Source organism: Oenanthe melanoleuca, chromosome 1A (assembly GCF_029582105.1).
Source record: "Oenanthe melanoleuca isolate GR-GAL-2019-014 chromosome 1A, OMel1.0, whole genome shotgun sequence".
In the NCBI taxonomy this organism is placed as follows: Eukaryota; Metazoa; Chordata; class Aves; order Passeriformes; family Muscicapidae; genus Oenanthe; species Oenanthe melanoleuca.
Window position 1 is genome coordinate 4224043 of NC_079334.1, and position 26731 is coordinate 4250773.

The 26731-nt window shown below is 42.8% G+C and overlaps 1 protein-coding gene across 1 annotated transcript in view; it reads left to right on the forward strand.

Annotated features, from left to right (window-relative positions):
* Positions 1-20964: 20964 nt before the first annotated feature.
* The window catches only part of NINJ2 (ninjurin 2), a 43096-nt gene continuing 37329 nt past the window's right edge, over positions 20965-26731 (forward strand). The window contains exon 1 of the mRNA XM_056514926.1: positions 20965-21416. Within this exon, the coding sequence (XP_056370901.1) occupies positions 21384-21416 (33 nt within the window). The 5' untranslated portion in view covers positions 20965-21383. The remainder of the gene's footprint in view (positions 21417-26731) is intronic.

A 26731-nucleotide genomic window follows, 5' to 3' on the forward strand; every position in this document is an offset into this window, starting at 1 on the left:
TGAAACACACGTTTCCCTTTCACCCACCCATCCACCCCCTTTCTAGCTACTAGAATAGAAAACAAAACTCTTTTCCTTTCATTTTTTTCGCTATTCTCTTGAGCTACATTAACAAATGGATTCCAAGTGTGTGAAAGTAAACCAGTGAGAGAATCAGCAGAGGGATTTATCCCTGGTTAGTTACCTGTGCTTTTGGAGGAACAAAGCACAGCTTTCCACTGTATTAGCAATCAATTTTAGATTTCATTGTAGGCTGTGCTGCTGGCTCCCTGTTGATTGTAGCTAATCTATCATTGTATTTATTATTAGCATATTTATCCATGTACATTCTCCAGACATAATCCATTCAGATAAAACTGAACAACAAGAACGTGATGGAAGAACATTTAAAATAACACAAACACTGAATTTTATCAGAGATCAGATTCAGTTATTGCTCATGCTTATGTATATTTCAAACTGTATCAAGCCATAATGGCAGATGCTGTGACCAAATTCGATGTCAGCCCTACTGGGAGCAGAGGAAAAACATGGCTCACTTCTTTCTTCGTCATCTCCACGGCCATTCTTGTGATGTTTCCTTATATAACGAGTTTATGGAGTAGTCAAACAGTGAGTAAGTGTTGTGGAAGCAGAGATATTTGCTGAAATCAGCGTCATGCTCTTCCTTTTTCTGTGTCTTTAGTCAATTGCTCAGGATGCCTCATCTATCTTTTCCCTCTCTGAGGCTTTAGGGAATTCTGTGCTTCACAGCAGTGTCATAACACTTCTAAAGCAAGCACAGAGGCAGGGGCACTGCTTTAATGAAGAGGAGCTGTTTGATGGAGGTGGGTGGAGGGAAGTGTGGAGAAGGTGGTGATGCTGGGTTTGCAGCATCAAACCTGCAAACTGCCTGATGCTGTGCAGCAGCCAGCCTGCCCTGCTTTCTGCTCACCACTCACAAGCTGATGAAAATCAATCACTCTCACAGCAGGTCCAGTCCTGCTCGTCTCTACATCAAAGCACAAAAATAAAATACTACTCACTTCAGTCAAAGCAGGAGCAGGCTCATACCAGCATAATGAACTTCCTCATGTCCTTCAAAAGCACAGTCTGGTCCAAATGCAAAACATTAGTCTGCTCTGGTGCCATTTCTGCCAGATCCAGCACTGGAAGGTGCTTGCCATTCCTGAAATGTGTTGGGCACTCCTGAAGGATGATGAGTGTTCTCCATGGCCATGGACACTGGGGAGAGCAAGAGCACTCACCTCTCACTCACCTCTCACAGTGAGGCCAACACCTTGCAGAATGGAGCCCCTGGCAAGGCAGGATTCCTGAAGGGAGCAATGAAAACCTCCCCAGACCACTTCTCTCCTTGCCAAACAGCCAGTGTGAGGAGTGACTGGCAAGCTGTGCATGTTACAGAGCTGTTCACTCCCAGCTTGGGCAGCTGGCTCCTCTTGCAGCCTGCCAGGACCAGGAGCAGAGGCACAGAGCTGGAACTCAGCACATGCTGGCCTGGCCTCCTGTAGTGCTTTGTCAGGAGTGAAAGGCTTTACTGACAACATAAGCACCACTGGTATCAAAACTGGCAAAGCTCTGCACCTGAATGACCCTGCTCCACACGTGCAAGGTTTCCCCACTCTCATAGTTTCAGGGGTGTAATTATAATCCAATGAAAAAATATCCAGGGTAAACAAGCTCTTGGGGGCCACTGCCAGATCACACAGGTCACAGCAGCTCTCATGTTGCTCAAATCTGTGTCCAAGACTGGAAAGAGAATCAGGGAGCTGCAGCTGCCTTGCAGATAGCACTAGACCTTCTGCTGTGCTTGATCTCAAGTGAAACACTCCAAGGAATCCACTTCATGTTTCTCAGAGACCTTGGGAGGCTGATGAGTGTCCCAAGGTTCCAGGTGAGAAGGGAGAGGTGATCTGAGTGTATTTGTTAACTGGAAAAACTCTTTGTTTCCTTTTCATGCCTATGGTATTACCCAAATGTGGACAACTATGTCCAAATAGTTAAATGTCACAAACAGTTAATGACTGACTCCATCCCAAAACATCAGCATGTCCAAACTAATTGAGATACACAAGAACTCATCAAGTAGCCTCAAATACAGCAGAATGGAAATCAAGAGTTCAACTGCCTTTAAGATGTGACAAAATGTTTTCAAAAACATTTGAATTACATATGTGTGTCTGTGAGGTGTATATGAGACAGCTCTATGTTAATGTCTTTCTCTGAGAAACAGCTTGCTCAATTTATCTGCCTCTGATACCAACACAGTTCTGCAGTTTCAATCCTGAAACATCACTCTTTTAAAATGCTTCTATTAAATAGTCTCATTTTCTGAAAACAACTTCCCCTTCTAGTCCATGAACTAGTGACTGCCACTGATAGCTGGAAAGCAAGGACATTGCCTTCTGGGGACACAAGAAAGTGTGTTTTACATCACAGATATGAGGTAGAGCAGGAGCAATGTCTTTCTGCTCAGACAGCTCATAGACTGCCCCAGGCAGGTAGGACAAAGCCTCAGGAAACAGGTATGTTTAGATAAAGTGATGGCTGCAAAACTTGCAGCTACACTAAGATAAGGCAGGCAGATTTTCAGTATAAAGGACAAATTATTCAAACTTTTGGATGAGTCAGAGTAATTCCCTGTAGCTCACTCTGTCCAGTTTGGGATGCAGAGCTTCCAGGGTGCCTGGAAACTGAACCACAACCTGTTCACTGCCAGCAGCTTCTCCCTCCCCATCAGGAGCCTCTCCACTGTGCTGGAGACAGGCACACAAATGTGCATTGTGGGCACCCAAATCTGCAAACACTACAGCTGGGAAACAGTGCTCAGTCCCATGAACATTGATATTTTACATTGCACAAACCAGTAAGGGTCTGGAGGGTCAGGCTCTTGGTGATGATGTGATTTACAGGTGCATCACTTCAGGTTCAAAACAATGCTGGTCATAGAAGGGCAAATAATTTGGGTCTATCTTAAATTAGCAAAATTTCCCCAGATCAAACACCAGTACCTAAAATTAGATCAGCAAACAAGTGACAGGATCTACACAACAGTCATTACAAGGTTTGCCAGGATTTTCCAGCAGAAAAGACCCAGAAAGAAATATAAATCCACTCATTAGAACTTCTAATATCACAGTGAGTAAATGACTTTTTAAAAACATCTTGCAGTACAGGGAATATTCAGTCTCAGGGGAAACAAACAGTCTCTGAGCAGCTAACACTTTTGGCAGCAGCCCAAGATAGCATGAGGCACAAATCACACAAATGCCTGAGTTTGTGTAAATTCTGTGCTTAACATCTGCATGAGCTTTCTTCCTAGCAGTACAAAAATCATAGTGCATGTTTGTTTCTTTGTCCTAAACTCAAACATCAATGATGTTATTAGACACATCAGAAAAATTACAATTGTTCCTTGGAGCTGAATCTTTTGTATCCCCTCCCTCTATCAGATATGTAACACTCCATGTGACTGATCATGTATTGACAGTCAATTAAAACCAACAAAAACTAACAAAAATAAGGCCAATCACTATTCTGTGATTTACCTCTCTTAAGGGAGTATCTTCTGTTAATTAAATTACATTAATTTAAAAGGCTTAATTTCTGTTAAAATGTAGGTGTTATTACCATGCAGGAGGTATGGAGGACTAGAAATGTGATTATTTGGGCATTACAACAGTCTATGAATATTTAAAGCATTAAACCCCAGAGAAGGTTAATGTAACACAGGAAAGTAACATTAGAACTACTGGGGTGAATTGCTGAATGGAAAAATGAACAAGTCTGAATATATTTGAATGTGAAATAATGTCCCAATAAGACAAAGCTGATATTCTATTACTTGTACATTGTTTCAGTGACAATCCCTGAAGAGCATTCAAAATCTACTGTTAAAACATGCAAAATGAGAGGTGCTTTGGAACATGAAACTGATTACTTATGCAAACTGCTATAAACAGAACTCATCGCCCTGATTTTAAGAGTAATGAGTTCATCATTGTCAGTAAAATGCATCATTAGAAACACTTGGTGGAGAAAAAAATATCCACTCTGAATATAGATATTTTCTTGGTCATCCACCCCTCCTGTTTCAAAACCAGGACATACACCCTCTTCAGTGCCTGTAAAACTGGTAGCACCTGTACACCACACCAGGATATTAAACTGTTCATATCATTTTATCAATGCTGTTGATAAAACATCTCTGGGCAGGGGAGAATAGTAACCACCACTGTGGTTTCTGACCTGCCTGTTAGCAGCTCAGCTAACTCAGCTGGCTGGTTCAGAGTTTTTAAAAATGCAAGCTGACAACAACATGCTCTAAATGTTGGACTAAGCAATTTCAGAGTGCTTGTTTAGCTTACTGTCTTAATTCCTTTTTCTTTCAAGTTTGCTTGGTAAGAAAGAAATATTCTTGCCTTTAAAAAGCTGATCATAGACAGACAGCATTTATCTGTATTTATTTACCTGTAATACACAATACAGGCTCTACTTGTGCAGGGAACACTCTAGAATTCTAACATAACCCTAGCTATTTTTGGTTTTTGCTTGAATCCCATTAAGCCCTCCCAAAGTAAGCCAAAAATTGTATATGGGGATTTTCCTTGTCAAATCTTCTGTTACCACTCAGAGATTCACTCTGTGGATTTTAAGAACCTGAAACTTGCTCAGGATCACAAAATGCTTCCTGCAAAGGGAATTCTGTAGATGCAGGATTTTGAGAGGACCAGCACAAAGCCCTTCAGAGAGGGGTACAATTGAGTAGGAAGTTCTGACATGTCTGCCCAAGAGCAAAGTAGGAGAAAGGCAGCTCTCACATTTCTGGGGGGTTGTGAATTCAGGGAGAAAAGGCAGCAGATAGAAAAAAAAAAAAAAAAAGCTTACAAGTCCATTCATAAGATTTTTGTTTTTTTATAGTACAAATAGACATCAGCAGTGACACCACAGGCTGGATCAGACCTGTCAGAAGGACAGGCAATTGCTGGAGGCAGACCACAGCACATTTTGTGACATCATGAGAGAGAAACAAGAACTTAGCTGAACAAAAATAACTCACATTTTCCTCAGCTTTCAGCTTCCAGTCTCAAAATTACACCTTGTTGCTCTTCACACTTAGCTGTGTGAAGTTGTCCCACTAACCCATTCCACTCTGTCCCTTCTCTCTGGTTCCTAAGTAGTTCACTGCTTATTCAGATTATTGAGACACACACTGCTTCTCTCTTAGCCATCTATGGATTGTTTTCCTACCTGAATCCCAGATTGCACAATGGGGATGATTGCTGCTTACCTAATGTTTGTTATAAAACCTGTGACAGCATTTTTCCCTTGCTGCTCTACAAGAGGAAATAGCATTTTATGTGAAATGCTGTGCTGAGTGTCAGCATGAGAGGTGTTTTAAAAGAGCTGTCAGGGAAATGTTTCCAAGCCTACCTTCCCTCCCACATCCAACTGTGTTGAAATAATCAAATGCTATCCCACTCTGTGCTTGGGAAGAGGATGACTAATTACTAAAGATTGAGGTAATTACTGCTCAATCTGTTGCCCTCAGCAGCTATTGGTCTGAATCACACCCACTGGCACCAAGGGGCACAGCTTGTGCTCTGGAAGCACCTTAATTTTTTGGGGTCTTCCTTGGGAGGCAGCAAGTGGGACAAGAGCTGCATGTATCAGGATGCTATCAGAGAAAGGGCTGCCACCCTGCCTGACCCAGCAGATGGCCAGAACAGCCTGGCTGTGAGCCCCTCTGGGCCAGCTCTGCCTGCTGGGCTAGCCAGTGTCACCCTGCACAGAAAGGAGAAGGTGCTCACTGGTTTCCTGCTGCTCCATCCTTGTGCAGCAGGGACTGGACCTTGCTCAGTGGTGCTGGACATGAGTCCCTGCTCTCCTCCCAGCTTGCTGCTGCAGTAGCACAGAGCTGGCAGAGGGCCTCCTGTATCACATTTGATCTGTTGACACTTGCAGCAGTGCTGGACTCCTGCACTGTAGGAGTTTCCATCTGGAGAAATATGGTAGCCCTTCCTGCCTCCTCCTTCCACTCCCCATGGAAAACCTCCCCTTTGTTTTCCCAGATTCTGGGCCAAATAAAATATACCAAAATAACACTGGAGACACAGAAGGAATCTCTTGCCTCAAACTTGGCCTGGGAGCAATACAGGCAACCAGGAGTTGTCTCACAAGTGCAGTCATGTGGGTGGAATCCAGGCAGGGTTTCACCAGCAGGTTTGCCCAGGCTGCCCTGCAAACAGGTACCCCCTTGTTTGTGGTGGCCACTTACTCTGTTTTCATGCCAGGAGAACCCAGCATCATACTCTCCAGCTGATTAATTTAAAACTTTCTAGGAAAGACAGGGACAGAAGGTCTTGAACTGTGGAGGTGCAGCTGCCTGCTGGCCAACATGCTGTGGATTTCAGAGTTGCAAGGAGAAGAGGCAGGAAAGCAATACTTACACCAGAGTTATTAGAGTTCCTGCCTCATTGCTGAAGCTTTTTATTATTTCAGGGATATTCTCCTGAGTAATCATGTAGTTTTGCTGCACTTATATAATGTATACAGCTCCTGACACCTGAGCCAGATGTTGACTTTCTGTAGCATAACCCACCTGCACAAAGGCACCATTATTGTTACTATTATTACTATTACTATTACTATTACTATTACTATTACTATTACTATTACTATTACTATTACTATTACTATTACTATTACTATTATCCTGTCTATGCACAGAGATATTACACAGCCTCTTTCCAACCCAGGGCTCCTCAGTGCCAGCCCAGGCTCCAGCATTACCCCATGAAGGAATCTGGGATTTGGCCTAGAGCTGATGATGTAGTATGGTACTGTTCTCTACTTGGAAGTAAGATAAGTGTTATTATCAAGCTTCTGTCATTGCTGTCTCACCTGGGGTACCTCTAAAGCTTTACAGTTCTGCACAGTTAATGCTGCAGTCCCTTTAAGACAAAGGACTTAGAGAAGGTTTCTCTAAAATGTAGCTCCTCTGTTTCTGCTGATGTGTTTGAAAAGTATATTACTAAGTAAAACCTGTTTAATTTATCCCACCTTGTACAGATTTTCACCCCTCTATGCAATCAGTGTCAAGACAATATGTCTGGTGATAATGAATAGCCACACACTGTGTGCTTCAGTTCTTTTATGGAGCTTTAATCTCCTCCCAATTCCATCTGCCTCCTGCTCTACCAAAGGCCATATGGCTCTGCACTGCTCAGGTGGGATGCAAGAGTCTGAAGCAGAACTTGCTCTTCTGAGGAAATTTCCATTTCAGGTACAGGCTGAGAATGGGGTCACCCACTGGTGTGGACATTTCTGGGATAAACATCCTTAAAGACCAAAAGGGATCCTCAGCACAGCCTGTTTAACCTCTGCTGCAGAGCCTGTTCTCCTCTCCCAAATGTGATAAAACTCACTGGCTGAACCACATCAGCACCTAAACAAGGTCCTGAGGATGCTCCTGGAACTTGTCTCCAACATGGCATGGAGAATGCCATTTAGTACAGACAGCAAGATAATAGACAGCAACTACACCAAGCAAGGTGCTTGGCCTCCATTCTCTCCTCCTTTCTCTACATTCCTCTCCTCAAACAGCTCAGTTCTACTAGTTTCAGATGCAAATTGCTTGTAAAAATGTATACAGCAAATATTTTATCTTAGAAAGAAGTTCTCCCTAATGGTCTTGCAGCTTCTCAGCAGCAGCACTTTATGACAGATGTTCAGGAAAGAACTTTGTGTCTCTAGCTAGGCTTTCACACTTGACTAAAATGGGCTCTCACCTTTATTGGAAACACTTCAGTGCTGACAATGGCACCCTTATTCATGGATATAGCACACACAACAACAACCCCTGGATCACAGCAATTCATGAAGTGTGCTCTGGGTATCTGCAGAGAATTCAGGGTAACGACTGAATGAATGTTCATAGGATCAATGGTTAAGTAACAAGAAGAATAATGTTATTTAAAAAATCAAATAATAAAATGTGTGAGGATTCCACTTTTCCTGCTGTACAAGCCCTCTTGTATGAACTCCAGGTTTCTTCAATTAATTTCTGACAAACAGCCTTGCTCTGGCTTGTGTGTCCTATGCTCCACATTCTTTAGATTTTTCTTATAGATGTTATGGCTGAGATTTTTCCCTTTTTTTTGCTTCTTTTAACCACATTTCCTTGCTCCTGCACCTGGCTCCTCTGGTTTACTGGTTCTCCACCTCTGTCTGCCTTTCCATCCTGCCTTCCCAGCCTGGGTGCCACCTGCACCTGCCCTCTGCCCTGAGCCTGCAGAGCCTCCAGCAGAGGAGACCTTTGAGAACAGGTTAGACTCACATTTACCAGAAATAGCACAAGTGCAGCTCCTCCTGCCTTCGGGCAGGAAACCAATTAAAGGACTTACTGAGGCCCCTTCCAGCCCTGCTTCTTTCTGATTCTATTATCCCTTGCATTAGTGGCAGAGCAGTAATGGAGCCACACTCCTTGGCACAAACATTTCCAAGTGATTGTTATCTTGGACTCTTGGGCTTGCAGCTGGAGATCCCCTTTTGGCAGCCAGGGCTCAGGCTTGCCATTCTGGCTTCAGAAATAAGTATCTGAGCCTCTTATTTCCATAAGGTTATCAAATCACCCTCATTTTCAGTTTTTCTATATTTTACAAATACAACAGCCATAGATTCTTTTTATTAAAATAGAGGTCTTGCCTCATTCTGATTAAATTTGTCTTTGTAGGTAATTCTGCAGGTAACACAGGCAGCACACAATGCTCCACAGTACATCCAAACCATTTGGAGATAACTACTCCTTCAATCAGGGGATGGATTCACTGTCAGGTGTCCAGGTAGGATATCCCAGTTAAGAAATTCAGCTCTTTCAAAATTATTAATTTTCTCTTGCATTAAATTCCTTGGTAAATAGCTTTATAAAGAGTAAAAAAAAAAAAAAAATAAAATTGCTTTACTGCATGTAGAAAGATTCTAGAATGAATGCCCCATTATACCCATCCAGCTGCAAATTGCTGTTATCTGTTCAGAACAATTAGCCTATTATCCATCCCCTTAAAACCTGACACCAGCCCATCATCTTGGAGCCCGAAGTATAAAGCCATCCATTAACTTCCTTCTACTTTGGATCAGCCCACAAAAACAGCCCGGTGTTCCAGCATCCTTCTCCATAGGGTTGCTCATTATCAGCTATCAGCTTTTGTGCTCACAGTTCCACACCGAGCACAAAGGAGAAGCCAAAGCGTTTGCCTGCGGTTTTCTATTATTTTAAGGGCTTTGGACTGAACTTGCATCAATATTGTTACTGGTGTACTTAAAATAATAGCTGAAAGAATAGATGACTGGAAAAAGGTGAGGTGGTTTGGGGAGGAGGAGGAAATACCAATGCTGCTGGAAAAACAACTTTAAAAAAAAAAAAATCAAAAAACAGTGGGGTTTTACAACAAGCACCACTGACTTTTGTGGAGTTGTTCCTAAACTGTACTGAAAGAACTGAGGAAAGAATAGAAACTTTATAGAGGTATGAACCAGTTAAAATATACAAAACATTTCAAACAAAATGAAACTCTGAAACAATCAGAAGTTTTCAGAACTCTGGTACAGACAGTCCAAAGCTCAAAGGCTTTCAGGCTTGTGTAATCCTCTGAAGTAAATCCATGCAGCTCACAGGGCAGAGAACTCATAAAAAGCATTTTCCAAATCAAAGGTCTGACTACTACACAGTTTCCTTGGAAAATTAGGCTGTCCTTGTGCTGTTTGCCAGTTTTTCAGTCACATATAAATTACAACATGATGTCTACTTGTGGGTCACAGCAATTAATTTAATTTCTTTCTGCCTATTCCTTGAAAGTGCTCCCAGCTAGCTGTTAGTCTGAGAGGGCATTTGTAAGTGTAAAACATGATTTGTTGTTTTAGTTGTGCTCTATATTGTTTGCTCACATTTCTGTGGTTCAGTTTTCTCATTGTTTTTATTTTTCTTTGCCTCTCTGTTTTGCTAGAACACAGGAGCACCTCAGACAGATACAGTAATGCATGGACAAAAGAATAAAATCTTGTGATGTGGGTCGAATTTCTCTTCTTCTTCCCATTTTTTTCCAAGGAAAAGCCAAGTGCTGTGTGAGCCAGCACACAGCAGGCTGCTCACACCCACGAAGATGCTCCAGTGCTGTGGGTGACACCATCCCTCTCTGGGTCCAAAATCCCCAGCCCTGTCTGCTTTGGGACTATTGAAAGGTGAAGGTTTAGGTGGCAGAAGGACACACTGTCCTTCTCCCTGGCTGCTGCTGGAAGCAGGCTGTGCTGGCCCTCTCAGAAGCTGGCACTAGCAGCTGGTCCAGCTCCATAATGACAAGAGCACAGGTGCTGGGAATTTGCCCAAGGGCACGAGTCCCAGATGAGAGATGCAAATAGGGGAGAGGGGGATGGACACAGACACAGCCCAACACAAATTCCATTCCCTAGGGTACCCAACAGCTCATCTGTCTGGGAGAAGCACAACAGGGATTTTTTCCTATTTGATGGGTAGAATTGATGTGTTGCCTTTGATTCATTATGGGGAAAAAGTCTTAAATTGAGATGCTCTCAGCCTAGTGCCAGTGGTGTTCATTATCACAAGCTGGCAGGAGGCAGGACTGCCCTGTGGTGGCAAAGAACAGGAACTTTCCTCTATCAGCATCTTTCCATCCAAGCTGCTTGTGAAGCTATTCTGCTTTCTTCCCCCCATTTTCACCTTCCTGACTGAGGGATGCACACTGAGTGGTGAGGGAAAGCATCTGGTGGTGGTGTTCCAAAGCAGGGCAGGGAAGGCTCAGAGCCTCTGTCTGCAGGTGACCCAGATAAAACACCAGCTTCCAAAGATGCTGCTTTCATTCAGGTGGCAGGTGCTGTCTGGCAGGAACAATCCCTCTCTATACCAGCTTTAGAAGAACTACTCTTCAAATAGTAATTCTACTATAATGAGAAGAAAAAAAGCCAGGAGTGAGTCAGGACTAAGTCAGTTTTTTATAAATTGTTGATTTTGGAATCCTGTTTCAGGCATCCAAAAGCAAGGTGGTTGCATTTTCAGGCTGACTCGTAATCCCCAATATGCTTTCAATTTGCTATGGATTATATATTGGGAAAGACTCTGATTCTCTTTTGCCTTAGATCAAGGTAAGCCTGTAATTCCTACATGATGGGCAGCCACAGATGCCTGGTGTAATTGGGTATCCTGGTCAGCATTTACACAGAATTGGAGAAGTTTGTGAGAAATGCTTTTGTTATCATATTTCTTGGCTTGCACTGCATGGGTTTGGTTTGCTTGCTTTTTTGGGGTTTTTTGGGTTTTTTTTTGGTAAAAATTCTAACAAACTAAACCACTCTTCATTTTAGCTAATGGTCACAGAAAAAAAAAAAATCTGTGGGAGGAATTTTTTTTCTAGCATAATGACAGGTTTCACTAGGAAAAAATTCTGTTTATTCCAAAATAAATTCTGTTAGCATTCTAAGCCATTTCTGTGGGGTTTTATCCATCATAATCTAATCAGAACTATTTTTAGAACAGCAGTGCATAATAATATTAGGCAGCACTGATCTCTGAGACAATTTGAGACTCCCAGTCGACTTTCAGCTAGAGATGTGTGCCATAAAAAGCCCTATCAGAGATTTGCCCCTTTGTTACAGAGGCTGCCAGACAGATCAAGGATTTAAAGGGCCTGCCATTTGAAGTCTCTGCAGTTTGAAGATGTGCTGTCAGGGATGAGTGTGGAGAAGGCTTTTGTTCTGCTGCTAGAGTGTTTGTAGATGAAAGGAGAACCCTGGGCCTGGGCCATCAACCTGACACTTTTCCAGACATGAAATTCACTTAGAACTAAGCATGGGATGCTGGACTGAAAAATAACACATATTTATTTTCTCTTTGCTTACTACTTTGAGGAGCATCCCAATCATTTCATAAAGGAATACTGATCCATAATTAGCCTGCTGGAATGGGGGATTTACATCATAAAGAACAAAATATGAAATTGCACAAGCCAGGTTCTGGGACTACCTTACAGTAATTGTTTCCATTACTTTCAGTGTGTTTTGATCAACCCCTTAGCACTTCTGAAGGACAGATATTTGGTCATCTGTCAAAACAGTCTATGTGACAGAACAATCACAGCAGTAGGATTTTTAAAATGAACAAAGGTGTGATGTGGTCTCTCATTCCAGGAATAAACCCCTCAGATCCCAGGTGAAGTACATTGGGTAAGACAGTGAAAACAGGAAATATTTTGAAGTCCACAGAGATTACTTTCTTTTTTTAATGTCTTTGATACCTTTACCTTATGCAAGGATATGTAGTAATGCAATTCCTTTTGTGACCCTGCAAAATTGAATATGAAAAGAGGAGAGATGGTGGGTGACTGTAAACCTTCAGCTGATATTGTTAGACTGTCAACACACCTGGCCTCCTCACCTTACCCATCACCCAGAGCCCCCAAGTACTCCTGCCAAGGAGTGACTGACTTTATATTGAAGCCTCTGGTCAAAGATCTCCAAGCACCTGATGCTGTTCACCACCTGATTATTTACTGCAGACACAGAGAGCACTTTGCTCATTATTGCAATTCAGCCACCCCTGGGATGAGAGAGTGTTTTAGGCAGAGAGCAACTATTACACAAGGGATCTGAGCATAAAGTACTGAATATCATGTTCTTAATAAAACTAAGGGGGAGTCTTGGTCAGAGATAAACAAAGAGATTTACAAAGAAAGTGATGCAGAATTTTTACTGACACAATTAGCTAAATCCCTGATTTTACTTCAGAGATTAAAGCACCACCATATAAAACATTGCTAAATAACATGTTGGAGACTGGCTCAGGGGAAAATGCTGCCAACACTATTTTCTAGTATTTTTTAGGAGAAAAAGGACTGACCCTGTGTGCATTTTGGGTACCTTCTAAGAAGAACCTGTGCCAGACAAACAGACATAATGGATGACTGTACAGATGTAATCCCACTGGTTGGTGCCACCACAAAGGCTCTGCTTTCTGCCAGAGGAATGACTCAGTGATGGATCCCTGGCAATCAGGGCTGGTATCAGGCACAGCACCTCTTCCTCCTCTCTTCTGTCATGGCTCAGCTGGGATGGACACAGACATACCAATGCTTTTATTCATGCACACACAGGGAAAGGTTTGATCTGGCTCCCATTGCTAGATTTCAGTCTGATTTAATGGGTGCAGCAGAAGGAGAAGATGCTGGCATCCTTTGTACCAGCATTAATTTGAGGAGAATTTCTGACATCAAGAGCCCTGCTCCAAAAATATTGCATATATTTGGCTAAGAACAAAACATTACTCTAAAGTACAAAATTTACTGCTGCTGCCTGCATGAGAAAACAATCCTCTGTGACTTCCATGATCAGTGAGGATGCCTCAGGGCTTTGAAGCAGACTTTGTGAGTAGATTCAAGCACAAAATAATGCAGGTGATCCCAGGGCTTGAGGAGCAGATGGGTTGCTTGGTCACATTACTGGTTCAGCTAAAGCTCAGCACTTTGTTTAATGATGCTTCGCTGTCTAAGATTGGAGTGGCCAGCATGCTGCAGATTTGAACCTGCTCTTCCCACCACACCAAAGGAACCTGGATACTGGGCCAGATTTGGATCTCCCACCAGTTTTAACTGGTATAAACTAGGTGATAACTGGGAACTGAGCTATGTGTAATAACTATACTACTTAAGATCTCTAAGCACCTAATATGAGCACTAAGCAAGTAATGAAAGAGCAGTAAAGCCCATAATACTTGGAAACCAGTCAGTGATGCAGTGATTGAAATATTATGAGAGTGATTTGAAATCCAGAATTTTTACAAAATAATACTAAGCATCAGTCATTGTATAAGCTAATACTGAGCATAATGCAATGATCCTGTTAAGTCCTCAGGCCAGGAAGGATTTACAACTTCATTTCCCAATGGTAATCAGAAACAGTCCTGTAGAAATAAATGCAGTTTTACTGGTGTAAAAGCCCAGAATTCAGACTACAGGGCAAAAGAAGATCATGTGCTGTTTAGTGAATTGCAGCAATCTATTTTTTTGCCACATTCCCTCATCTCACAAGCACATCTGGTGTTTTAGGAACATTGTATTCAACAGTGGTAAAAGGACACCAGGGCCAAGAATAACAAATGAAAAATGAAAACACTGGGGCCTAATGCTGATCTCATATGGGTGTAAATCAGAGGGATTCCAGCAAAGCCTTTGGAACCACCCCACTGAAATACTTGTGCCTGATTCAGGATCAAAACTGTACAGACCAGTGATTTTCACTGTCAGGCCTGAAATTCTTCCATTCCACTAGGAAAAATTGCTGCAAAACATCTTTAAAAGAGCTTCTCACAAGTATCACAAATGCTGAGGAGGTGACAAAGTACAGCAGAGAGGCTTTAGTAGCTCTGGTGTCTGCACCAAGCAATGTAAAATACCCATCAAACCAGATTAAGCACAAGTATTTGATTTGCAATTTGCAGCACAGAAAGTGGAGTTGGACTGCAAATAAATATATATTTTGTAGTTACTGGATCAGTAAGAGTTTGCTATTAAGGGCTTGAAAGACAGAGAAAGTAATTTCACTGACTGCAGGGTGGGTTGTCCTCAGTAACACAACCTTCTCCATAATATACATTATTGCACTTTGTATTTCTGATCCCGACCTAAGGCATTGCCATAACCACAACACTTGTAACACTTGGCAATTTAACTAAACAGACTGTCTTAAAAATGTAAACAAATCCCAGCTGCTTGTTGACAAAATTGTTTGAAGATATCAGATTTTAAAACCTCTCAGTCCCCATTTGTTGTAGGGAGATCCTAGCAGGGAGGAAAAATGTGTGTATAAATGTCTGTACAGAAAACTCTTTTGAGCCTGAAAAATTCTGTTTTCCCTTGGAACTCCACAGGAAAAACCCAAAAGTACATTCAAGACACAAATCCAATAACTGCATTGAATTTCCTAATCCCACCTTCCACTAATTATCTTGCCTGGTTGCTGTACACTTCTCAAGAGCTAAAATCACATCAAATTAGAACCATTGTAAAAACATGGGTCTTCCTCTTCCTGGAGATACATTCAGAAATTTGCGTTTGTCCTTGCCAGGTGCTGCTGGTTTTCTTTCATCCCACTGTTCTTGTATTTTTTCCTTGTTAAATAACTTCCCTCCTCTTTCAAACACTGATGGGATCTCCCTGTCTCCTCCAGGGCTGCTGTAAAGCTAACTGTAGCCAAGATGACTTTTTATGGATTTAAAGGGGCTTTGCAGGAGGTACTGGCTTTATTTATCTTCCACATGCTTTTCTTTTCAAACACTTACTTGTAAATCATGTTTGCAGTGCCTTGCAGTCACCACTGCTTCAGGGATGATGCTCCAGGTCCTGCTGTACAAAATCTCTCCCTGTTTTTCTCTAGGAGAGGATGCCCTTTTCAACTCTACCTTGCCAGAAGTCAGTAAGCTGCCTGCTTTGTCAACAGAGGAATAACCCACCCAGAGCTGCCCCTTGTTTGACTTTGCATTCAGTGAACATCAAGCTACAGAGCAGGGAGAATGCCTGACCTTAAGGACTGAAGTTCAGCAAGAAACTCTGAGATCTGGAGGCAAAGGGTTTCATATTACTGACTCCAGTGTCTTTCATTGATTAGACGTTTTACAACTGATAGTGGCTTTCAAGGTTTATTTGGAAACTTTGTCAGGAGGGCAGAGGTGGGGGAAGGGAGGCAGTAAGCAAGGCTGAGGGTTTCTTTTATATTTAATGTGTGGAGTCAGGATGGGAATAAACAAAGGTGGGAGAAGGGAATGCCATTAACACACCAATCCCAGATTTACCCCCCTGCTTACTGCTGGGTCAGTTTTCTCTGGCTGTAGGTGGAGAGATGGGGGTGAACACTGGAAGGAGGGAGGGCACAAAGGAAGGAATCTGGGACTTGTTCACTGTAGAGGATTTATTTAATGCTTTCAACGCCAGCTGAAGCACAACAGAGCAATCTGAATATTAGGAATTCATCTGTGTGAATACCCCAGTTCTGTCCCAGCTTCAAATTCCAGGTTCAATGTCATACAGGTGAAATGGCACACAGGGAGCCAGGCAGCATCTGCTCACAGCATGCAAAATTTGGGAAGATCTGCAGCTAGGATCAGAGTCAGGGTTCAAACACAAAAGGGAGAAAGAAGAAGAGTTTCATTTTGCCCAGTTCCCAAAGGCCAGATTTAGAGACTTCCAGAAGAAAAGTGAAGGAGCTTGTAAGAGGGACTCTTAATTAGATGAGTTTTCCAAGACTTACCCTGGAAAATCCAGCAAGGCTGGGAAACACTGCTGAGGCCAAACTCAGATATGGACCAAGGCCATAAGCACTGAAGCCAGTAGAAATATCCACAAGGAAGTTTGGGTGTCAGCAAGTTTTAGATTTAGAAGTAAAATGGAAAACGTTTTGGTAATCAGTTGAGAACTCAGAAGAAAAGCCTGTGGTATGGCTCACTAAAAAATCATGTAATGTTAACAGTGATCATGGAGAGGGGGCACAAATGTGTGTGACCCACTGGTGTTGAAAAAAGTTTCAAGTGTCAGTCTGTCCCAAGCCAAGGAGACAAAAAGAGAGCATGAAGCAACCTGTAATTTCTGTAGGCTGTGGCTGAGCTGCCAGAGAGAGGGGGTGTGTGCTGGAATGCACATAACCCCTTTCTAACCTCTCACACCTTCCCCTGCTGAAGATAAGGCTTGACATGGGAGTTATTTGTCCACTTAAGCTCCCAAAGAGCTCCAGAAACTGCCAGGAAGGCTGTAGTCAAACTAAACTCCCTGTTTCTGGAGTGATATCTTCTGGGTTAATTAATATTCTTAATCTACCTCTCAAGTGCAAATTTTTGATAAGTGAGAAAAAAATCAAATAGTCCAGCAACCAGGAAAGAACACTGAAGCTTGAGAAACTGTTCTCCAAATGGGACAAATCCTTCTTTTGTCAGACAAAGCAAGTCTGGGCTGCTAGGATTTCTGGGAATCATCAATAGTCAGCAATGTGAGCTTCAGGAGGTGACCTTGTACTCCTTACAACCTGATCCACCTGTATTCTTACCCTCACTGTGGTTTGCCACAACATTTTAAAAAGTTGAAGAGTGTTAAAAGGATTTTTCCTGGCCTTCTGGAGGAAAATAGTGATTTTCTCTCAAGGACAAACAGAAAACTACTGCTCAGTCAGACCCCACAAAAATTACAGTCTCTGCACCAGACTCCCATTATCAATCCAAATACTGCAAAGATTATTCCTCTATTATTTCTCCCACTTGCATCCCTATGGCCATTTTCACCTGGGTTAATGCAGACTCCCAACAGTCCAAAACTCTCTGATAATTTAACAGCAAAGAGTTCAGATAGCAACAACAGCACTCAGAGACCTGTGAAATATAACCTATGAGGAGATGGCAAAAGAATTTTTGTTTTCTTAAATACAGAGAAGACTGAACAGAGACATGATAACAGTCCTCAAAAATGTAAACAACTGTAGCAAAGAGGAAGGAAATAATCTCTTCTCTCCCACGTGGAGAGGATAAGAATAACAGGCTAAAATTGCAGCAGGGATTTTTTTAAAATTAAGTATCAGCAAAACCACTTGTAACTGCTAGAATGGTGTAACTGAGGCACTGGAATAGGTTGGAAATCAACACAGGCTGGATCAACATCTGTGTTAATTTGGCATGTACCCCTGATCTGCTGTGCTCTTGGAGCTGGAGGAGAAATGGGTGACTCTTTAATATCCTTTCTAGCCTTGCTTTCATAAAATTTAACCATTCATTGGAGTTCATGTGTTCATTTCTCACCCTCTGGGAGAATTTTAGGAGTGCTGTTTGCACATGTGTGTTCCTTGCCTGCAGAGCCTTCCCTGAGATTATCACTCTTCTAAACACGAGCTGTTCTCTGCAGCTCTCTCCTAGAACAGGTGAAGCTAGTCTGGCCAGCCAGGAGCTATAATCCCACCAACAACTGAAAGCACTAATATTCCTAAAGAAACCAGAGAAAATGGGGCTTTGCCCAGAGTCACTGCCTTCACTTCTGCAGCAGCATCACTAAGTTTTGCTGAGCTTTGCTGTTCCACCAGTGAAACACAGAAAATAAATAGGACCTGGCACAAGAAAGGTCAGCAGGGGCAGCCCCTGGCTCTCACAGGTAGCAGGTAATCTCCATGCCCAGGCTGGTTCAGTTGCTTGCACTTGCTACTCTCACTGCCTGGTTTCTTCAGAACATCAGCACTTGCAGCCAAGACCTTCCTCTACTCTTTAACCCAGCATTTTTCCTTGGCCAGCTCATTAATCAGTTCCTGTGCTATTGCTGCATCTCGATCTCTCCAGGATTTCCCAGCTCGGTACCTGGCATCAGGATTGCTCTTGGATTTCACTCAGTGAGGCTGAACAGCTCAGGCTGTGCTCTTACCTTCCCAGGGAGCCAGGTGGATGCACCCATAGATCAGCAGTGCTCTCACTCCTGAGTTAGAGCAGATATCACCCAAAATTGCAGGGTGGAGAAAGAGTGTCCCAAAACCAAACCCAGCCCTCTGCTGTAATACCAGATGAGGGCCTTGGAGGAGTTGAGTGAAGTCACCCTGCTGGAAGTGCAGTTGTCCTGAAGAAACTTTTGCCATCTTGGCTACTCTCTGAAGGATTTGATTTTCCTTCCAATTGGAAGAAGTTCTGTTTGATTTCTTCGGTGGCTGCACAAGCCCTCAGGCTGGAATAAGGGAGGGAAAGGAGCAGAAATAGCAATTCTGCCGTGGTGCTGCTCCTGAGTGAGAGGGGCTGGGGCTCAGAGCCTCCCCTTGCTCTTGGTCTCACAAGGAAAATCACAAACTTGTTTTCCTCCCCACCCTCCTTTCAAGGAACACTTCCCCCATCCCATCCATCTCTAGCATGCTGTACCAGAAATACTATCTATCTATCTATCTATCTATCTATCTATCTATCTATCTATCTATCTATCTATCTATCTATCTATCTATCTATCAACAGCCATTAGAACAGCCAGGTTTTGAAAGTTTCCCACTTATAAAAAGGAAGGGAGTTCAGGGGCTGCTTATTCTAAAACTGGTGAGTGCTACTCCTGTCTCACAATCCCTTCTAGAAGCTGGGCTGCATTCTCTGTGCCTGAGTCTCTGGACCATTACAGTGGTGCACCCTTGCATCATAATTAACAGTTACTGGAAAGGTATTTTGGAAAATGTGGTTCTTCGTAATCACATTTAGAAACAAGTGTATCTAAATAACTGTGCTCATTGAGGCACTCCTTTCTTGAGCAGCTATTATAACCCACTTTAAAATAAACCCACTCTCCTCTCTTCTCAAATTTTTGGCTCTGAGCTTTGTTATTAATGACATAGACAAATTATTTCCAAGTACAAGGTTGCTACTCTTTGCAATACCTCTCTGGAGAGTGTATTAAAAGAAAAAGCTTCTAGCATGGCATTTAGATATATTCAGAAAAAATAGTTTTAAAAAGACACATTATTATATATCATGCAGTCCTGCCTGAAATTTGTGCACTGGTAATATTTGTTCATCTACTACATGAAATCATAGATGCTTCATTCCTGTCTGACCACTAGAAAATATTTTGGAGATGGTTTTATGCTTATGTCACGTATAGAAAATCAAAAAACTTTGGCCAGCTTTCATGGGCTGTTTGCTGGAAGCCTGTCCACAAAGGACCTGTACAAGATGAAGTCCTTTTAACTCCCAGGAATGCCTTAATGAATACTGTTGGCATCCACCCAGGGTAAATTATCTATTAATAAGCAACATATATTTATAACTTGATCAACCATGACATCTTTTTATAGACTACAGTAAAAAAAAGTACACTGAAGCAGGTAATTATTTATATTAGCATCTGTGAAATAGTGTACTCACAGAGAATTTTAGTTAACTTGCAGGTTCCTATCAGGCCAGCAAGTCAGCAACAGCAGCATTTGGGGTTAAATGCTCTTTATACTATGGGGAAAAAAAGGGCAAAAGCCAACAGGTGCTGGAGAGCAGCAATGAGTAACCTCTTTCCCCTCCTTTTCACCTCCACTTCCCTGCACAATTCAAACAATCACTTCAGTGATAACGAGAAGCAGGCATCTCAATTTTCATTCAAAAGTGGGAACCTTGGTGGTGACTTTTGATTGTGGAATCAGCCTCATGGTTCTTGATGGGCTTTCAGCTTCAGGTCAAGTCCTCAGGATGAAATGAGCTGTACCCTAGCCCTGTTTTCCTGTGTAACACTAGCCCAGTCCCTAAACACGTCTCACTGCTTCAGCTCATACATCCCTACATTTAAAAAAAAAAGCTGTTGAAGAGGAATGCAGAGAGGTTAAATTCATCAGCACTTTGAAATGAACTTGCAGTACTAAGCACTAGTATTTTCACTGCAAAATGAGGCCTTTTGCTGGGAAGCATCAATGCAACAGGATCATCTACTGACAGACTTGTCAGCACTTTTAGGCAGGCTAGAGTATTAGAACATGCATTTGGCTGAGCTGTTTAAACAGAATATATTCCTTACTATAAATTTTCTATGTTACTTTAACTACAGAAATTCTCCTTCAAAAATCAACCCTGCCTACCTGATTTGCAAGCAGCACAAAGTAGCACTTTCACTAAAAATCTAGAGCACCATTGCTGATATTTCTGCTTGAGGAACCCACCTAATAATAAAAATAACAACAACATGTTTTTCTACACTGTGACTTGATTCCAGCTGCACACATTTCCATTCCAGTGTCATTCACAGTTGTTTTTAACTTCAGCGAAAAGCGAGTTTCCATTTCAGCTAAGACCAGACATATCAAATTCAACCCAAAAAAAAAAAAAAAAAAAAAAAAAAAAGTGTTGGGGAGGGGAAAGGAAGGGCATTTTGGCTGGGGAGAAAAATGAGAAGGGACAGTAAAAAGAGAAAAATGGGAATTTTCTCTGAGCTGTAACGCTATCTTAGCAGCAGCTAGCAGGCACAACTTTGGGAAAACGAAGAAACGAGGTGCACATCTGTCCATCCTGCTGTGTGCTGGGCAGGGAGGGAAGAGATGGGGAGGGAAGAGGTGCCAGGAACCTCTTGGTACACGGGCTGCATCACCGCGTCCCTGCCCGAGTGAGCTCATGGGGCTCAGCTGGGCTCGCAGAGGTGGCGCAGACGTGTCACGGAAAGTCCAAGAGGGGCGCTTGTTCCAGGGCTGCCCGGACAATGAAGAATGGGCTGCCAGCCCCTGTGTGTCCCCCGGGCGATGCCAAGGCAGGCAGATGAATAGCGGGTCTGTTCCAGCAGCTGTATCCCGGCTCCGAGCGCTCCGAGCGCTCCGCCCGCGCAGCGAGCCGCAGCCCCGGCACAGGGATAAGGATGGCCTCGGAAAGGGACAGCGCCAGCCCGCACGTGAGTGATTCTGGGGAAAACAGGGGGGGAACTGCACGGTTTGGGGGGAAATATCCACCTCTTCTATCGCTGCTCCTCAGCTTTTGGGCAATTTCCTTTGAAAGCTCAGTTCTGCTTTTTTTGCTCTGCTCCGCTTTGATGGAAAACCAGCAGCAGGATGTGTGCTCTGCTCTGCCAAAAGCAGCCAGGAGCCTTTCTCCAAAAAACTAAAGGTAAGAAGAGGGATATGACAAAGGAATAGGAAGGGCAGCAGAGGAAGAGATTAGCCTTCAGCCCTCAGAAGGAGGCAGCACATACCCTACAAGCTGATCTGCCCCTCATCTCACAAAGCCTTTCTCTGTTTGGCAGAAAGTGCTCTCAGTCTGGAGAGGAGAAAAAGAAATAAATGCAGCAAATACTGAGGGAGTGAAGAGGCCAAGGTTTCCTATGTAGGGTTTTTAGAGAAACAAAACTTCTTGGTGAAGCTCTTTCAGTTCTCTGTGTTCCTCTTCTGAGTGTTTGTGTTTTTTGAGAAGGGTGTTTCTTGTGCGCAGCGTGCGTTCTCGGAAAGGGCAACTACCCAAGGGCTTGGAAAAGAGAGACTGTTAGAGATGAAATGGAATCTAAAGCCCAGATCACAAACACCCATCAAACCTCAGAAGCTGAAGTCCAGATCTGCACTCAGACAACTGTGGAGAAGGGAAGAATATGAAGCATTGCCTAGGGCACAGCTTCCAGCCCTGAGTAGGTGGCACCAGGGTCCAAATTTCTCAGCTGGTTTTTCTGTCTGAAATGGTCTTGATCATTCTTAGGCTTGGCAGTGGGGAAGTCACTCTGGAGTCACAATTTGTGCTTCTTTGGCCCATGTCAAATTGTAAGATTTGTGCCCTTGGAAATAATCAGGACAATGCTCCTTAACTAGAAAGAAGGACTGAGACTCCCCAAACCTGCAGGATGTATCTCCAGTGAGATAAGAGGTGCAGAGCAGCTTTTGAAAACATGGGAGTAGCTATGCTCAATAAGAGACATAATTAGTGAGGAAGTAGCACAGGTAACTATGACAGTTAGTGAAAATGTACTTTATTAAGACTGGGAGAGATAAATGTTAGTCTTTCCTAGAACTAGACAATAAGGGGGAAAATATAGACATCATTAAGCCAGGAACTGATGGTAAAGAGAGGACAAGAAAATGATGCTAAATAAAAAGTCAAATTAACTCCCTGTCTATTAAATCACTCCATTTAATGGAAAGTTTCAGGTCTATCATGAATTTAAAGTCCAGGTATAATAGATGAAAAAAATCATCTTCATTGATTGTGTCATGGTGTAATGGATAAAACCCCTTAACCCATCTAGTTTGGTTCAGACTCCAAGGGATATAAGGACAAAAGCTGCAGATGGACCAAGAACTCCTCTGGTTTCCATGTGCTTTCTGAAAACCCTCAAAGGAGCAGAGTTGACCCAGAGACCATCGAGGCATGAGCTTGGAACACCACTCATGCATTTAACACATGAATAGAGAGTGGCTTTTCCAAGACTCATTTATCAAGGAACAAAGAAAGCTGTGGGTACAAGGAGTCTCATGCATACCTTTACTATCACATGTAATTTGACTGCCAGCCAACCACTTTATGCTATAAATAAAGGTCTGAGTGAGCCTTCTTCAAGCTTTCCTGGCTAAGCAGCCTGACTGCAGGGCAGTGATTTCCCCTTGCACTGTGACAACCCCCAGGATTGCTTCTCAGAGCAGAGCTTGTACCAGCAGCAGGGCTTTGGTAAGTGGTTGATACACATAACCCTGTCCTATGATAATTTGGATTTGTGCCCTGGTAACTTTGATTTTATCTTGGTAACTTTGATGGTTTTTCTTGGTGATTCTTACTTGTGCCTTGGTAGTTTTGAATCACTGTTCAAATTATTGTGATGTTTAATAACAGAGACAAGTTTGCCATCATGCATTTTAAGTTTTTACAGCAGCATATAAAAATCACTTTCACAAACACCTTTGATGATGATTGTTGAAGTGATCTAAATCCCTGTTCATGACAAATTGGTGTAGTTGGGGGAATCCTGAATCAGGAATCAGGACAATCCCTGAGCCAAGCAGAAACTCCTGTAAATGGCATGAATTGTCAGGTGTGAGGTGAGGGGAGGAGTGGTCAGTGGCAGAGAGGAAAAAAAAGGTTTTTTTCAGTGGAAAGTCCATTTAAAAGCCTCTTTTGAGCCCCTGCTCTGAGCAGTGAATGCAGAGCAGGTATCTCCTTGGAAGTTTCCAGCTGTGGGTTTAGGAAGATTTCAGGGAATGCACACTGGAGGCTGTAATGGATGACTCACTCCTCAAAGAGCTCCTGGATGGAGCAGCAGGAACAGCCATGAAAGTTAACTATGATACAATACAGAAACAGGAATTTTATTTCCAGATTGAGGAGCTTGTGTCTGAAGCAGTTGCACAGTGCCTCCTGGAATTCTCATACAGCATTTCCATGGCTAGGCAGGTAACTAAAATCAAAACAATGGATCTTTGTCCTCCTGTAGGAGACACCAGGAAAAGGCAATCAAGATTTAAAAAGGCTCTGATCAGTCCCCAATGTCTTTTGCTTATTCTGAAGCATGAACAGCAGCTCACTCAGCAAAACTGAAAGTGTCTGTAACAGGACTCCCCCATCCAGCATGTCATCAGCCTGTGGAATTTGCCATCTCCTGGGGCAGGTTAGAAGGTCAAATATTGGGGAGAGCAAACATTGAAAAAGGGTCAGGAGGTCCAGTAACAATATTTACAGTTATGCAAGCTAAAAAAGGTACCTTCAAATTCCATAAGCCAATAGCAGGATAAAAATAAATATGCTTTTCAGTTCCCTACAGGCTGTGGCACAATTGCTGACCAGACTGCAGGTCCATAAGTGGCACCTAGGACTGATTTTTTAACAGCAAGAAGTATCTCCTACTAATCCACTTTGTCCCTTATAAAAATTCTCTTGTTTTGTGTGTTTCTAAGAAGTCTGTTTTCCCATTCTGACTTCTAGGAACACCAACAAAACCTCAGAGTGCAGAGAGAGATGAAAAAAGGAAATGGTGCTGAAATAGAAAAAAGGCACAAGACTTACTTGCTGCCTTACCTGATTTATGCCAGCCAGTCAAGTGCTAAGAAAATAAAGAAAACTGGAATGAAAATGTTTTAATTTAAAATATTCATTTACCTATTCAAACATAAAATTTTGACATTATTTAAACCAAATTATGCATTTTTCTCCCTGAGTATCTCTATTTATGGCATCCAAGTGAAACTTTCATTTTCCTTTGTTACACACCTGCCACTGATGAGAAGCCAGGCAGGGTGCAGTATGTTGGTGGGGTACAGCAGAGCACATCCTGAGATAGATGGGAACTGAAAAACACATTTGGCACAGAGACAGAACAACCAACAAGATCCCATCACCAATTTCCTTTTACTTCAGAAAACACAGGTTTATAAATTAATTACAAGTCAGGCTTTGATAGAAACACTCTGGCTGGTTTGCTTGGTTTTCCTGATGCTGTTGCCCCCCTGATCTCCCCTTCCATAGAGATTTGCAGGGGGAAGAGGGATCCATACAGGGCAGTTCTTTCCAGCAGCAAAAGGCTCATTAAATCTGTTTAGCTGTGTGCCTCAGCTGCTGCAGCTCCCAGTCTGGCATCTCAACACAACCCTGCTTCATGGGTGATTTAAGCCAATGTCCCAGGCTTGGAATGGGAGTGACAGACATCATTCCACCACTCCCAGCACACAGCAGTAACCAGGAACAGCCCTGTGGGCAGCTGAAACTCACATTTTGCCACAGCTAGCTCTGTTAGAGCCCCAAATGAATATTGCAGAGCAAAGATTGGGGCTGATACTAAATAGCTCCATAGTTTTATTAGATTTTGATTCAATTTTTATGTTTTTTTGCCTGGGTGTTACATTGTGTACAAATGGGTGTTTAATGGATGAAATGTCATCTGTGTTCATACTGCAAAAGAGGTTATATATTGTATGTTGTGTCTTTCTTTTTATAGTTTCTTACTCTTTGGATTAAAAAAAAAAATTTACAATCCTCTGGGATGAGAAGCAGAACTAATACCTCACCATTTAGGGAATCATTCATACTTCAAAAGTAAAAAGAGTAAACAGCTAAAATAATCGTTCTGGAAAACAGACCCTACACTGAAATTTTTTGGCAGGAGTTGCTTCATGAATACCTTGAATGGAAAATACATCTGTGGAAATAAAGACAGGTTTACAAGAAACTTGCAAGGAAAGTTTGTTGAAGTTGAATAACTTCAAGTAATTGCATAGTTTACTTCCAATGCTGTTTTTGACCACATCTACAGCAGGCAGACTTTAGAAAGGCAGATAAATAGAGTTAGCTACAGGTCTAACAGTGTGGACTCCTCCAAAATGCCCACAAAACAATTGGAAAGTCCCCTTTAGCACAGTAAATCCCATCTCTCACATCCCACTTTCAGTCTAAATCTGATAAGGGCATGCAGAGAGTGTGCTCACAGCTGAGCTAGACTTTCAGTTTTTTTGGTATTTTGTGGCTTTAACTTGTGCCTCAAGGCTGTGATGTGCTTGCAAGTTCCTGGTTTTGGGCATGTACTTGCCTGTTCCTGCAGCAGCAGCCAGTTTGCACTCCCTGGTGCTCCAGGACCTCTCCTCTCCTCCAGCCATGCCTGGGATGGTGGCAGACTTGTGTCACCAAGAGAGCAATGCCCCTCTGGGCTTCAGCTGCATTATCTGGGGTCTGTAATTTGGGCCTGGATAGTGGAAGTCTGCACTGAGAAAGAGCCTTTTAAAAAAGAAATCTAAGTGCTTCAGAAAAATCCATTTCTGTGGCATCCCTGCAATCCAGTCATCAAGAGCCTGAGCAGCTCATCTCACCGTGTTTTTAACTAAAGTAACTCAGTTTTTCCTGCCTTTCAAGCAGGATCCCACTGCCAGGGTTACACCCCATCACCTCTGCCATTCATTTGACTCTGGCAAAGCTGGCTGGGAGGGATAAATTGAAAGAAAACGAACCAATTTTGGCAGGGTTAATGCTCCGGTTTGCTGTCCTGCAGTGGCTCCTGGGAGGATCACAGAGCTGTCCACCACTGGGACTGCAAGGCCATGAGAGCATGTACAGAAAACAGAGCCCCTCCTTTGACTGGAGCTCACTTCAGATCAGTAATCTGCAGGTTCAGTCTTGGTGCAGCCAGAGGGAGAAGCAGGGGAGCCCTGACAGAAACAGTGATTGCTGTCATTGTGGATGCCACCCAGACTGCAAGATTTCAGGCTGCTCCTTGAGAGCAAAGCCTTTACAGGGCTTGGGCAGAGATTC